Source organism: Canis lupus, chromosome 5 (assembly GCF_011100685.1).
Source record: "Canis lupus familiaris isolate Mischka breed German Shepherd chromosome 5, alternate assembly UU_Cfam_GSD_1.0, whole genome shotgun sequence".
NCBI classification, from domain to species: domain Eukaryota; kingdom Metazoa; phylum Chordata; class Mammalia; order Carnivora; family Canidae; genus Canis; species Canis lupus.
Window position 1 is genome coordinate 32,818,989 of NC_049226.1, and position 14,766 is coordinate 32,833,754.

Here is a 14,766-nt window from a genome sequence, read left to right on the forward strand (position 1 = left end):
TATATGCTGAAGTATTTAAGGGTGCAATATCACATGGTGTCTACTGCTCACTCTCTAATGGCTCAGCCAGGAGAGGGAGAGAGAGTAAGAGAGTGAACTTGAGCACAAATAGGGCAAAATGTCAACAATTAGTGACTCAAGATTAGTGACTCAAGTGTGTTGTTCACTTACACTTTTCTTGCAGTTTTTCTAGGAGTTGAAATTGCTTTCAAAATAAAAATTTGGGAAATAATTACTTAGTGCTCTAGTCAAAAAAGCAAATTGTCTAGCAGGAGGAGACATTAGCTGGTGGCAGACTTCTCCAATCACCCAGAAGAATACTTTCACAGAGTTCTCCAGGAGGACCGTGTGCCCCAAGCATTTTATTCTCAGCCAAGATGGTCAAATACAAAGGCCACTAATGAGCAGTCATTTTCAATCTTGAAAGAACCCTACTCTATAAAACAAAAATAATATCACCCGTGGAATATCTATCCATTAGAAATGAACCAAACAGGCAGGGGTGCTTGGCTAGCTTAGTGGATGGAGCGCTTGACTCTTCATCTCGGAGTTGTGAGCTCGAGTCCCACATTGGGTGGAGAGATCACTTAAAAATAAAATCACTTAAAAAAAGAAAAAAGTGAACCAAGTAAACAACTCAGGAATAGAGCTTCTACGAACATTCAATTCATTTAAATAAAAACTAATACTAAATAACCACTGGTGTTATGATTATGCTGTGAAATGCAAATGCTACCAGCCTGGACAGTGTAAATGTAACAGTATAATGAACACTGAGCAGTGCTGAGCAAGAGGGAGGGTATGAGGTGCTAGTGTTCTTATTTCTCAAAGCAGTGAGTCACTAGGACTTAACATTGGAAGGTAGTGGAAAATGAGCCTCAATATTTTAAAAAATATTTAATTAATTAAGAGAGTGCGAGTTTGGGGTGGGGAGCAGAGGGAGAGAAGCAGATTTGTGGCTGAGGATACAGCTCAACACAGGGCTCGATCTCATGACCCTGAGGTCATGACCTGAGCTGAAACCAAGGGTTGAATGCTAAAAGACTGAGCCACTCAGGTGCCCCTGAAACTCAGTATTTTTAATAATCTCATATAACTTTAGAAAGGGGTCTTTCAGAAAGAAATCTCTCTCGCAGGTGAAGAAATACTTATTGAAGCTCAGGGGTGCCTGTATCTTATTCACACCAGAGTCCTTTTATTCTATGAAATCCAAGTGAAATTAAATCTAATACTTTTAATCAAAAATAGTGTGATCCTACTTTGAAATAACTTTTAATCGATTTGTTCTGTACGTGTCGATCTATAGAAAGATGTCTGGAATAATGTTTTCTGTAGTGTTAACAGCATTAATGTCTGGCTGGTGGAGTTTTAGATGACAGTTTAGTTTTTATCTCTGTACTCCTCTGTATTGCTTCAGTTATTTATAACTAAACTATGTATGTTATTTTTTAAATGATGAGGCTTCATTTGATTTATTCTTCTCCTTTATTTTATTTTTAAAAGATTTTATTTAATTTGACAGAGTGAGAGAGAGCATGAGGGGAAGTGGTAGGTAGAGGGAGAGGGGGAAGCAGGCTCCTCATTGAGCAGGGAGTCTGATGTGGGGGCCTCAATCCTGGGACCCCGGGATCACGACCCAAGCTGAAGGCAGATTCTTAACTGACTGAGCCACCCAGGTGCCCCTAAAAATTTCGTTTTTATAAGTAATCTTTACACCCAACATGGGGCTTGCACTCATGCCCCTGAGACCAATTGTCATCCACTCTTCTGACTGAGCCAGCCAGGTGCCCCAAGAGTCTGTTTCTTGGTTTATCTCTCTCTCTCTCTTTTTTCCCTTTGCTCGTTTGTTTTATTTCTTAAATACCACACATGAGTAAAATCATATGGTATTACATATGTATATCATTTTAACGAAAATAATAGTGTGAAGCTTTTAAAAAAATACACTCGAAATGCCAAAATTCAATTCTGGGTAGTGGGAAGATGGATGATTATTAATCTCCTCTTTGTGCTTTATTTTCAGTTTTTTAAATTACATAAATTATAAAGAAAGAGTGGGTACAAAAGCATGCACGCATGAAAGGTGGATCTGGTCTTAGGGACGAACGGCTTTTCTCAGCATGTAGAAGTCAGAAACTTGAAATTTGAAAGCCGTAGCTACATGAGGGTCATACATTTCTGGATGTAAACAACAACAGCCACAGAAACTCACCATGAACAGAATTGAAGAGTACATGAAAATTTGGGGACCAGGCGTACACAACTGAAACGGGAGACCCTGGACAGTTGCCTCTTACTTCCATTCTTTCTCCTCCCCACTTATCCTATAGCTCAAAGGCTTCCTCCGTTCTATCCTTTTCCTTCCATCCACCCATCCAGCTTTTATTGAGCATCTAATATGTTCTAGTTAACTGTGTTGGTTCTGGAGCCAAGTTGGACAGAGTACACAGTCCCTACCTGCAAGGCCTACTCTCTGCATTTCCTTCCCACAGTTTTGGGTACAGACTCCGTTATTATGTCCCTGAAAGAAATAGGAGGCACCTTGCAACACATTTGGTGAAGGATCAGGATACCCCAAAGGAATGTGGCAAAGAACTCAGCCAGAGTTCTTTCCTGACAGATGCCTCAGATTCTGCTGGGTATTGTGCTGGGTCTGGAGACTGATCTCTGGTCCCCTGTCTTTTCATGCAGCCCCAGAACCAGATTGTCTACTTCATTCGCTGCGCACCAGTTCCCATCACCACGGAGAACTTTGAGGCAACCGTGCAGTTTGGGACCATGCGTGGTTCCTACATCCCGGCCCTGCTTCGGCTGCTCAGTGGTGTCTTTGCACCTCAGATCTTTACAAACACAACCTGGCCTGAGAGTATTCGAAATCATTTTGCTTCTCATCTGCATAGATTCTTGGCCTGCCTGACAGGTGAGCAGGAAGACTTGGGTGCCTCGTTTCTCTCTGGTGCTGCACTGACAGTAGAGCAAATGAGGCAGGTGGGAGACTCATCCTGAATACAGCCTGGCATGGAATGGGTACCTTTATGTGGAGCATATCAGGGCACAGAACTTGCCTTCCAATACAGATACAGTTTTCTGCTGTGAAAGGTTGCCCAGACCAGACAATGAGTCATAGTTTCTTTTGCCTGTTCTCCTGAAATCCACCATACTAGATCATCAATCATGATTGGAACCAGGGTGGCACAAACTCTCTCCCTTCTGTGAACTTCCATGGTCTGTTCTTTTCCTCAGATACTCGGTATAAACTGGAGGGTCACACCGTTCTCTACATTCCTGCAGAGGCCATGAACATGGCACCCGAGGTGGTGGTTAGGGACAAAGAGCTGGTACAGCGGCTGGAGAGTGAGTGGCTGGTGTTGCCAGTGTGTTGGGGGAGAGGGGAGGGCTAGATGCTGAGAAAAGAGCTGAGTTAAGAGGGCTACATAGGTGACAGAGGAAAGGATACAACTGGGAAGCAGCATAAAGAAGTGCAAGAGGTTTTGTACTCTCCCCTGCAGCCTCCATGATACACTGGACCCGGCAGATAAAGGAGGTGCTCAGTGCCCAGGAGTCTGTGGAGACAGGAGAAAATTTAGGTCCTTTGGAGGAGATTGAGTTCTGGCACAATCGATGCATGGACTTGTCTGGCATCAGTAAACAGCTGGTGAAGCAGGGAGTGAAGCACATTGAATCCATCCTGCGCCTCGCCAAGTCATCCTACTTGGCACCTTTTATGAAACTGGCCCAGCAGATCCAGGTTTGTGAGTGGACCAAAGGATGGAGGCTTAGCAGAGAATGGATGGTGGTTGGGACAGTAGTTAGTCAGGTGCTAATAAGAGGGAGCCAGCGTAATCCTCAACAGCAAAGATAGATCCTAATGTTTGGACTTGCACTTGGGGTAAGAGTACAAAAGTAGTAGAACACAGGGTCCCAAGGAGCTCATAGTTTTGTTAGGGAGACCTCAGTTCATCGACAAATACACATGGAGTCCAACCTCCATGAGCCCAACCTCTGCAGTCTAGCTCAGAAAACCAGGCTTACACAAAACAGGATCACCAGATGGCATGGGGTCAAAGAGGAACCCATAGGGTCCAACCAAGAGAATTGCCAAGATGAACACATAAAAAATAAATTTGGTATAAAGTATGGCAAGCTGATTATGTTAACATTGGGATCACAGAGAAGGCTGCAGTGACCTGTGGAGTTTAGACATGGAGGATTTCTCCTCCCAGGCAGGATTTTGAGCTAGATGGTAAGGAAACAGCTTCAGTGAGGTGGAGACGTCTAGAAGCCTGGTTGAGAACAGGGTGGCCAAAGGCATGGGGTGAAACCGGGGGTGGATGGGAGGGCTGTTCCATCAGCTGATCAATAGCTGTTGAGCACCTACCTTGTGCCGGGTTCTGAATTCAGCTGGAGAAACTGGAGGAGTGGACACAAGCCTGAGCTTGGGGACTCTCAGTCTAGTGGGGCGGGGGGTTGAGACTCATCATAAGAAGAGACAGGACACTGGTTGGAACTAGAACAAGAATGAGAGCAGATAGGTGGGGTCCCCAGGGTCCGTGGAGGCCTGAGATGCTTGGTATTAGGTTTTGAGAGGGGCAGGTCAGGCCAGGCTTCCAGAGGGGTAAGCAGTGCTTGCTTTGAACCAGTTCTCTCCAATGGACAAGTCCATTGCCAGCATTTCTTCATTGCCAGGATGGCTCCCGTCAAGCACAATCCAACCTGACGTTTTTGTCAATCCTGAAGGAGCCCTACCAGGAATTGGCCTACATGCGGCCTAAGGACATCTCCAGTAAGCTCCCCAAGTTGATTAGTCTCATCCGCATCATCTGGGTCAACTCTCCCCACTACAACACTCGGGAGAGACTGACCTCTCTCTTCCGAAAGGTGCGTGTCTGTGGGGCCGGGGCAAAGGGCAGCTCTGATCTGCTGAAGGACAGGGAGGCGTTCAGGGGGACATATGTGCTGAAAGGCACTGAGGAGTGGCCTGGGGGGGTCAGGCAGGGCTCCCGGACTTCTCTGCCTGCTTCTTCATCCCCCAGCGTGCTCTGTGCTCTGGGTTGGGGCCTGGGCCGGACAGCTTGCTTCCAGATAGAAGTAGCCAAGGTGGGAAGAGGGCCTTTGAGAAGGCGAGGCAGTAGAGCGCAGTGGGGGAGGCAGGGGGGACAGACCCCAGGCTGAGCCATGCAGGAGGGGACGACTCCCTTCTGCTCATTTCCCAAGGTGGAAATTGCAGGGAGTGAGACGCAGATTTGGGAAGGAGAGCCAGCTTTTGAGGCACAGGGCCCGAATGTCATCTGAGGTGACCGAGGTGGGTCCCTGAGCTGAGCGCTCACTGGGAGGTGAGCTGAGCTGGGGACAGTATGGGTAGACCCTCACGGGGTTGCCGACAGCCGGCAGCAAAGGCCCGTGTCAGGTAGGTGTGGGGAGCCAGGTCAAGACTGGGAGGCTGAGACCCGAGGCGGGGTCGGAGATTTGGGCTGTGACTGGAGGCCATTGGCCCCTTCTGCAGATGAGCAATGAGATCATCCGCTTGTGCTGCCATGCCATCTCCCTGGACCGCATCTTTGAGGGCCACGTCACTTCTAGCAAGGAGGAGCTCCAGGGCTGCATCGCCTGCTGTCAGGCCTGGAAAGATCACTACCTACGGGCTGTGCAGATGCATACCCAGTACGACGCATGTCCCCCACCATCCCATCTGTTACCCCTGCCATTCCTAATGACTGTAGATGGGACTCCTCTCACTTGCACTTTTTAAAAGCCTACAGATCCCAGTCTTCTCTCTGGATGCAGATCTTCTAGCCCCTGGACCCTGAGTCTCTCATAACCTTAGTTATAAGTTCTCCTTAGTCTCATAACCTCTCTACCCTGATTCCAAGAATCCTTTCTGGTTTATTCTTCCACTCTTGGCCTGGAAGTCTGAAATTCCATCATGTATAAACCTTCTAGACCAGAGGTGCTTTATCTCCTCTCTGGTTCTTCTCATCTTGCCTTTCTTGCCTCGGCTCTTCAGGAGAACTGCCTCTTGGGGTCTCCTTCCCTAAGACCCCCCAAACCCAGGACTCTGGATTCTAGCTTCCCACAGACAGGTTGATATGTCGTGCCCCAACTTGTGATTTGGTCCATTTTTCTCCGAACACAGGTTCTCCAGTCGGGGCTGGGTGCTGGACCAGACCAGCATATTTGCCCAGGTGGATGCCTTTGTGCAGCGCTGCAAGGACCTCATTGAGGTGGGCAGACCGTCGTGAGGGGTGGGGGTGTCACAGCAGGCTCCAGACCCTGGCCAGGGGCTGGGAGAGAGGGGCAGAGGGTCAGCAGGGAGCTTCTCCACTGTAGCTCTTTCTGTGTGGCTGTGTGAGCCGCTGCCACCGTCCTGTTCTGTCAGACTGTCATCTGTTATCACAACCCTGGTATCTCATAGCTCATTCTGTGGCCAAAACTCACCTCAGCAGCACCTGGCACCTGGCGGGTCCTCCCCTGTCTTTAGACATTTTAAGCCAATCCTGAGAGCTCAGGACCCACCAGGTCAGAAAAGAGGGCAGGAGTCCTCACACCGACTTGGTTTCAGGTATGTGACTGCCAGTACCATTTTGCTCGCTGGGAAGATGGCAAGCAAGCTCCCCTTCCTTGCTTCTTCGGCGCCCAGGGGCCCCAGATAACACGGAACTTGCTGGAGATTGAGGATATCTTTTATAAGAACCTGCAGATGCTGCGGGCTGTTCGCGGGGGCATCCTGGATGTCAAGAACACCTCCTGGCATGAAGACTACAACAGGTGTGAGGATCCCGGGGCTTAGTGCTGCAGGGGAGGGAGGCGTGGAGACCACGCAGGAGGAGTGGCCAGAGTCCAAAGGAGAGCCTGGAGGTGACAGATCGAGATGGGGAAGGCGGGAGAGAGTGCAGGGAAGGAGCCACTGCTCAGAGCCAGGGTCCGTTAGGCTCTGAGGGCCAGAGTCCCCATTCTGCCACAGACTGGGGGCGATGGCGATCCTGGGCAAATTATTCCCCCAGTTAGAGCCTCTGTTTCTTCATCTAAAAAATAAAGCTATTGATAGGACCCATCTCACTGTGCTGTCTTGAGGAGCAAATGATTAATGCACATGATGCACTTTGTGGCTGGCACGGAGGGAGCTCTGGGTCTGGGGCACCCGGGATTCTTACTCAGAGGATGACCAAGGGTGTGCGCTCCTCTCCACGCTTCCTTAATGGTGCAGGTTTCGCACTGGAGTCAAGGACCTGGAGGTGATGACTCAGAACCTGATCACCTCCGCCTTCGAGTTAGTCCGAGATGTGGAGCAAGGAGTGCTGCTGCTGGACACCTTCCACAGGCTCGCCACGCGGGAGGTGCTTCCCCCTGCCCCCGCCCCCCGCCACTTCCCCTGCCTCCTCCGCCCTCTTCTTCGGTGCTTCCTGTTTCCAACCCCATTCCTGCTCTTCCCCAAGAGCCTCGTCCTCCTTCTGCTCCCCTTGCTTGCGGATCACTAGGGAGCAGGCCTCCTTCCACGGGGCCAGGACCGGGTGTAGCATGAGTCCCCGGAGGGAAGCCGCACCCGAGGCCATGTTGTCAGGTTCTTTCTCTCCTTCCTTAGGCTATCAAGCGAACCTACGACAAGAAGGCAGTGGATCTCTACATGCTGTTCAATAGTGAGCTGGCCCTGGTGAACCGTGAGGTGAACAAGAAATGGCCCTACCTGGAACCCTACATGGCCCAGTACTCTGGGCAGGCGCACTGGATGCGGATCCTGCGGCATCGCATCGACAGGGTCATGAATGTGAGCACCTGGCTGTCCCCAAAACTTGTTCTCAGAGAGCAGGTGGAGTTTGCAGGCTGAGCCACATGCTGGCAGGGTAGCCACCCTCTATTGCCCCCCGCTGTCCAGGGCGTTTCCCCGGGGACTTTCCATGATGGGAGACTAAGTGGGGCTCTGGGGAGTGGCAGGTGCCATTGGGTGAGGTGGCCCTGGCTTCGGATGCACAGCGGTGGCCAGTGTGGCTGGTGGTCTGGGTCAGTGGAGGTGTTTCCTGTCAAAGTGGGGAGGAGGAGGAGGAGGAGGGTCACCTCAGGGAAACCGGGCCACCCAAAGAGGAATATAACCTCACAATCCAGAGACCTGGATGGGGCCTTAGGGCGCCTAGTCCTGGAAGGACCAGAAACAGGAATAACCCTCAAAAAGGCCTTTTGGGGAATGTAGATTAAGGCTACTGAGGAGCTGGCTGTCATGTCATTGGCTCTGGGTAAGAATATGGTGTCTCCCTGAGCGCTGAGCTAGGACCAAGGGTTCATACTGGTTTTCAACCTCGACCCGCTTAAATCCTCACCTCCTATAATTTACTTTCTTTGCCACCTTCTCTTGAGCCAAATCCCTGTGCCTCCCCTTTGTGCCACTGACGCCTTTTGTCTTGTGCCCTGGTCTCCTCCTCTCACTTTGCTGTGCAGCCCGTCCTGTTCCCAGAGTGGTCAGAGGAGGTCTCCCTGGCGAGCCACACAGCTTGTGGATTGGGTGTGCGGTGTGGGAGACGGGACCATAGAGGTGGGGGGCACATGGGCTCTGGCCACCTGTTGTCCCTCCCCCTCAGTGTCTTTCCAGCGCTCACTTCCTGCCCCACATTGGTACGGGAGAGGAGAGTGTGCATACCTATCAACAGATGGTTCAGGCCATCGATGAACTAGTTCGAAAAACCTTCCAAGACTGGACGTTAACGCTGGACAAGGACTGTATTCGGCGGCTGGACACACCACTGTTACGAATCAGCCAGGAGAAGGCAGGCATGCTGGACGTCAACTTTGACAAGTAGGAGACCCAGGCTGACTACTTTCCCTCTGCTTGTCCCTCCCTTCTCTTGTTTCCATGTGTCTGTCTTTCTTCCTTCCTTCCTTCCTTCCTTCCTTCCTTCCTTCCTTCCTTCCTTCCTTCTTTTCTTTTCTTTTTTTCTCTTTTCTTTTCTTTTCTTTTCTTTTCTTTCTTCTTTCTCTTTCTTGATTTTATTTATTTATTCATGAGACACAGAGAAGGAGGCAGAGACACAGGCAGAGGGAGAAGCAGGGTCCCTGCGGGACTCGATCCCAGGACCCTGGGGTCACAACCTGAGCCAAAGGCAGAGACTCAACCACTGAGCCACCCAGATTCTACTCCACGCACCTTGTTTCAAGCTCTTTCTCAGGCTGTAACAGGTGTACCCACACTGCCTATGTTTGATTCTAGAGTGTATCTCCAGAGTAACAGCGGCAGAAAAAGCAGCCCCCAGGAACCCATTAACCCAGTGATGTAGGTGTCCTGCCACTAGATGGCCGTGATGGCCCAGCTAAGGCATCCCGAGGACCTCCAGCCAAGGGGCGGGCCTCCCTGAGAACTGGTGGAGCTGGCGGTCTGGGCCGGTTGTGCTCTCTCCTGCAGCTTTACAGTTAGGACCTTCTCAGGTGACAGTTATTTCAGATGTAATTAATTCACGTATTAAGTTACTCAAAATTGTGTAGCAAGTGCCTTCTACGTGCCAGGAGCTGAGCCCCTGCCCTCTGCCTCCCTGCAAGTGAACTGGAGGCCGTGCTTCCGTTCTGTGGAAGATGCAGAAGAGAAAAACAAGGAAGGAGCCATGTAAGACATCTGTCTACAGAGATTGCAAACCTCCTTGTGACAGTTTTTTTCCTAATTGGAAGGAAATCACTTTCTACTGGATGGGTTTTGGCACCCCGTTGTCATTAGCTGCGCCCCGTAAGAGGAGCTGCTTCCCAAGCTTCTAGGCTGTTGCTCCTCACATGGGCCTTCAACTCACAGGACGCCCTGATCTGTTGGGCACATGTTGGAGGGCTTTTCCTAGAGGAGACCTGGGTGGAGATGGAGCTGCCATGGGTGAGGTGACGTGCCATGGGTGAGGAAGGAAGCAAAGGTGGAGAAGTAGTGCTGTGTGTCAGGGGAGGCAGAAGCATTCATGAAAGGGCCAGAGATGGAGCAAGTTGGAGATCTGCCTGTTGTGCCCAAGATTGCGAATCTGAGAAACCACCAAGGAGCCGACACTGATGCAAGCGCACGAGGGTTTATTAGCAAGCTCGAGCTTGGGTCCAAGTATACCCGACACAGCAGAGCAGGGACTTGGACCCCAAAGTGGGTTACAGCTGGGTTTTTTATAGGGTGGTCTAGGGGATTTTCAGAAGGGGTGGAGGAATTTCTCAAGTTCTGTTTACATTCTGATATGGGGCTTAAGGGCCTTGAGCTCTGTTCTCATTCTAATATGGGACTTTCTACCACGGGTGTGGGCTCTGTTGTCTTTCTGATATGGGATTCCCTGCCAAGGACATTGAGGACATTCTGCAGTAAAGTTTAGCTCTTATTCACAGGGGCCTAAGATGGCTGTACTTGTGCTAATGCTAAACTTTAGGTGGAATGGCCTTAATTTTTCTTGGCCTCCACAGTGCCTTTGGCTAGAGAGGGGTACCAGAGAGTGGCTTTGGTAAGGCCCAAGGGTTTTTGAGGTACGACTAAGCAGCAGCATATAAGACTGGCTTAATAAGTCAGCACTATGATTTTTTTAAGAAAGATTTTCTTTATTTATTCATGAGAGACGCAGAGAGAGAGGCAGAGACACAGGCAGAGGGAGAAGCAGGGGAGCCCAATGTGGGACTCAATCCCAGGACCCCAGGGTCACAGCCTGAGCCAAAGGCAGATGCTCAACCACGGAGCCACTCAGCGGCCCCCAGCACTATGATTTTGAGAATCACCATCTCACCCCTCCAAGGAGGTTTCCATTCTGTATGTAGAGACAAGGCCAGTATCACCCGGGCTGAGACATTTGCAAGCACACAACGTTGTTGAATCTGCAAGACACACAGCTCTGTCAAGCTGGCTGCCTCCAAAGGCACTGTGCTCAGAGAGACAACGGACAGATGAATGGACAAGACAGTTGGACGTGATTGCATTGACACCAGGATAAACATGCACAGCCCCAACAGCAGTTGCTTTATTCTCCCCCAGAATCAGAGGATTGTGTTCAAATAACAGAAGCACATTAGCACTAATGATCCATATTTACGTTTTAAGTATGAGAGAAGATAAAGGTTGAGTCAAAGGTCAAGAGGTGTCACAGGTTGACCACCCCCACGTCCTCAGGGCAGAATCTGAACCCTGGAGCAGATCTGCTTTGCTCTGTGACCTCAGGCAAGCCACCGAATTCCTCTGAGCTGGAGTCTCCTTATCTACTCCAAAAATCCTTTTCTGAGGTCACAAGGCGAGATGGCATATGTGGAAGTCCTCACGACGAGCAAACAACAATCAGCAAACATTACTTTCCCTTGAAAAGAATTGCCTCATAAAGCTTCTGTGAACACAGGACATTCAAAACAAACTTAGCAAGGTGATAGAATAGTTTTTTAGATTTTATTATTTTTTAAAATAGTAGTTTTAATTTTGAAAAGTTTTAGCCTTTTACAAGGGGTGACAGAAGGTACATGTTACAAAATTCAAAAGAAAAAGAACAATCGGGCTTCACTGCTGTACCCCATGACTTAGTTTCTCTCTAAAGAGTCCGTGTCTGTCACTAGTTTGCGGCATAACATTCCAGCGACGAGAGTATATAGTTACATAAATAACCCTTTTGTATAAACAGTAGCATACTATATACACGGTTTTGTGCATCCACAGTTTTCAAAATGGTTTATTTTCCCATTGTAAAAGTGTTGACAAGTTTAGAAAATTTGCAAAATGCAAAAAAGTAGAAGAGAGAACAGTTTCCTCAAAGACAACCATGCTTAATGATTTGGTCTTTTCCCCCCCCCACTCTCTTTTACCCCCTACTTCATACATTTGTTTTCTTTGATTTTTAAAATCTTTAGTGGGTATTTTAAAAAAGATTTTATTTATTTATTCATGAGAGACACAGAGAGGCAGAGACACAGGCAGAGGGAGAAGCAGGCTCCCTGTGGGGAGCCCGATGTGGGACTTGATCCTGAATCCTGGGATCATGACCTGAGTTGAAGGCTCAACCCCTGAGTCACCCAGGTGTCCTTGTGGATATTTTTAAGTTATAAAAATAGTGTATGCTCACTGTAAAACAAAAATTGATATAGAAGTACATACAGGAAACAGTGAAAATCCAGTACCCAGCCCTGTCCTCTAGAGGTAATCTTGATAACCAGGTGATCAAAAATATGCACTCTACACAAAATAGAATCACATTATAAACAGGGTTTTCGCAACTTGCTTTTTAAAGGGTTAATGGTATGTGTCGGGTTTGTGCGTGGGTTTCCATTCTGTATGTAGAGAAGTATGTAGTTATTTTCTGGGGTGTATAGCATCCTATAATTTGGGTCTACTGTGACTTAATCAGCTCAGGATTGATGGACTTATAAGTTGTGCGATTTCCGTAAGGCTTCTGAATATTCTGTACCAGAGGGCTTCGGGTGGGCTCTCTACAGCTTATTCCCATCCCTCCCCAGTGGTGCATTTGCCTGGTGCCCGAGCAGTGTCCATCTGAGTCAGAGAAGCTTAGGAGAAAACTTTCCTGTCTGCTGTGATCATCTCCTGTCGAGGAACACATTAGGTATTTATTGAAAGTACTGTTTGCGTAATCTTTATAGTAGAGCCTAACAAGGCAACTTTGGGCCAAATATTTATGGCCTGGGTTTAACTGAAACCCAAATAATGGCGAGACTTGCTTCTTCCAGAGACAAGTGTTTCTGTCCCTTGGTGGTTGTTTACTAGAGGGATCTATTATAAGCTGCTTTACATTTTTGTGGTTTTAAGATAAAACTGCCTCAAACCCAGTAAATTATGTATGGTAAAAACAAACAAACAAAAAAACCCCCAAAACCAAAACAAACCCATGATCCCAGGGAAGGACTTTGGAGAGTCTGGGTTCATCAGACTGGTAAAGAAATCCAAGACCCGATCAGCTCTTCCAAACCATCTCACCCCTCCAAGGAGGTGCAGATGACTTTATCAGGCTGACTCTTCTGTATTCAAGGTCTAGATAAGATCTTGAAATAAGCCTACTTTTCAAGTGTCCTGACTGCTCTCAGAATTACCCGACTGTCTCTGAGTTCTGGGAGCCTTCCAGGCCCTAATAAAACCTCTTTTATCTCACAAGGGGTTTTCTTATCCACCTTATATCCCACATATTTGAACTCTGAAGTCCAAACTGGCTTTTACCACGTTTTTACGGCCAGAGCAGCTTTCCAGATTGGACTTAACTCAAATATGTCCCAGATGTTGTCTCTGCCCTGGCTGAGAAGAGGGGTGCTATCCCTATGTACGCAGCAGGCCCTTCTGTGCAGTGCAGGTGCCCCAGAGCAGGGGAGGGGACACGGGAATGTGTGTTGGCTTTCTGTGTGTAGGGCTTTCGCTTCTTCCTTTCTTCCCCATCACATAGGGCTTTCTCTATGGGGTCACTTCTTTCTGGGCTGTCAACACTGACCTCAGCTTGTTTCACTCTTGCCTCTGCTGCCTGACCACTGCTCTGAGGATCAATTATGAAATATCTTACAGAAATCATTCCCCAGGCGGATTTTTTTTTTTCAAAGACATTTTATTCGTTGGGGCGCTTGGATGGCTCAGTCGGTTGGGCATGTGACTCTTGATTTCAGCTCAGGTCATGATCTCAGGGTCGTGAGATGGAGCCCTGTGTCAATGTCCGCGCTCACTCTCTCTCTGTGTCAAATAAATAAATAAATGAATCTTTTTAAAAAAGAAATTTTATTTATCGATAAAATAAAATTTGCATTCTGGAAATTAACTGACACGCTTCTGGCAAAGACTGAGCATCCCACTGAGTGGGATGCGTTCCTCCTAGGGTTCCAGCTCAACATCAAGATGGTATCCTCCAAGTTCCTCCCATCGACTGATGCATTGCAATTTGACAATATGCCTTAAAGTTTTTTGAAAATCTTGTCAGGATGACATTTTGATGTGGTGTTGGGTAGCGCACACACACAAGTTTGAAGAACACAGGAGGATATGTTCATGTAGCCAGAAGCGTTCCCATATGTACTCAGACCCCTCTGTCCTTCCAGTGTAGCTATAATGCAAGTTTGGGGTAGGTCACTGTTTAGCTTAACATGACTCTGTTAGTCCCATTTACTGCCGCGCAGAGGAATTTTGTTTTAAGTCTTCCCTTGCTTGTTTGATCTTTGCCCTTTTCAGAATTGACAATTGCCTTACTATTTTTGTGAGCACATTGTTTGCTATTGTTAATTCTCCCAGACTGGTAATATTTTTCCTCACTCTCTGACTGGTAAGGGAGGTTATGGATTTCATATTTTAGCTACCCCTGCTAGAACTCCCTTTCCTCCTGCATCGGTGCAGTTGGTTGGTTTTGAGGCCTGCTATATCAGGGTATCAGCCTGGAGCTTCCCTGCTGAGCCTCTTCTCTCGTTGGATTTCCTGTTTCCTTTGTCTTCCTCTTTCTTGGTTTATGCCCTCTTTTTGTCGGAGTGCACTCTTTAGTAGCTTTCTGGGAAATGGTGCATGGGAGGCAAATTTTTTGTGTTCTTATGTGATTGACCACAATTTTTTCTCCCCTCCCCTTATAGGACATTTGGCTGTATTTGGAATCCTAGATTGAAAGTAACTTTCCTTTGTTTTGACCTCTCTCTTTTATCTCTTTTATTCTGGAGACTTCCCTTAAATGCCTGGTGATCTACTGTTCGTTCACATGTGAGAGAGGCCTATTCACTTGAAATATAACCCTCTACAAAACTTCAAATGTGATATTCTTTTTTTTTTTTTTAATTTATTTATTCATGAGAGACACAAAGAGAGGCAGAGACACAGGCACAGGGAGAAGCAGG

The 14,766-nt window shown here is 48.0% G+C and overlaps 1 protein-coding gene across 3 annotated transcripts in view; it reads left to right on the plus strand.

Moving 5' to 3' along the window:
• The window catches only part of DNAH2 (dynein axonemal heavy chain 2), an 87,591-nt gene that overhangs the window by 11,048 nt on the left and 61,777 nt on the right, over positions 1 to 14,766 (plus strand). For all 3 annotated transcript variants that reach the window (XR_005359465.1, XM_038536726.1, XM_038536727.1), the window contains exons 5-14: positions 2,692 to 2,920; positions 3,244 to 3,354; positions 3,510 to 3,748; positions 4,687 to 4,878; positions 5,504 to 5,661; positions 6,134 to 6,221; positions 6,560 to 6,765; positions 7,205 to 7,334; positions 7,580 to 7,762; positions 8,568 to 8,782. Coding sequence is in view for 2 of the 3 variants with exons in the window: in XM_038536726.1 (XP_038392654.1) it covers positions 2,692 to 2,920; positions 3,244 to 3,354; positions 3,510 to 3,748; positions 4,687 to 4,878; positions 5,504 to 5,661; positions 6,134 to 6,221; positions 6,560 to 6,765; positions 7,205 to 7,334; positions 7,580 to 7,762; positions 8,568 to 8,782 (1,751 nt within the window). In the remaining variant the exon portion in view is untranslated. The remainder of the gene's footprint in view (positions 1 to 2,691; positions 2,921 to 3,243; positions 3,355 to 3,509; positions 3,749 to 4,686; positions 4,879 to 5,503; positions 5,662 to 6,133; positions 6,222 to 6,559; positions 6,766 to 7,204; positions 7,335 to 7,579; positions 7,763 to 8,567; positions 8,783 to 14,766) is intronic.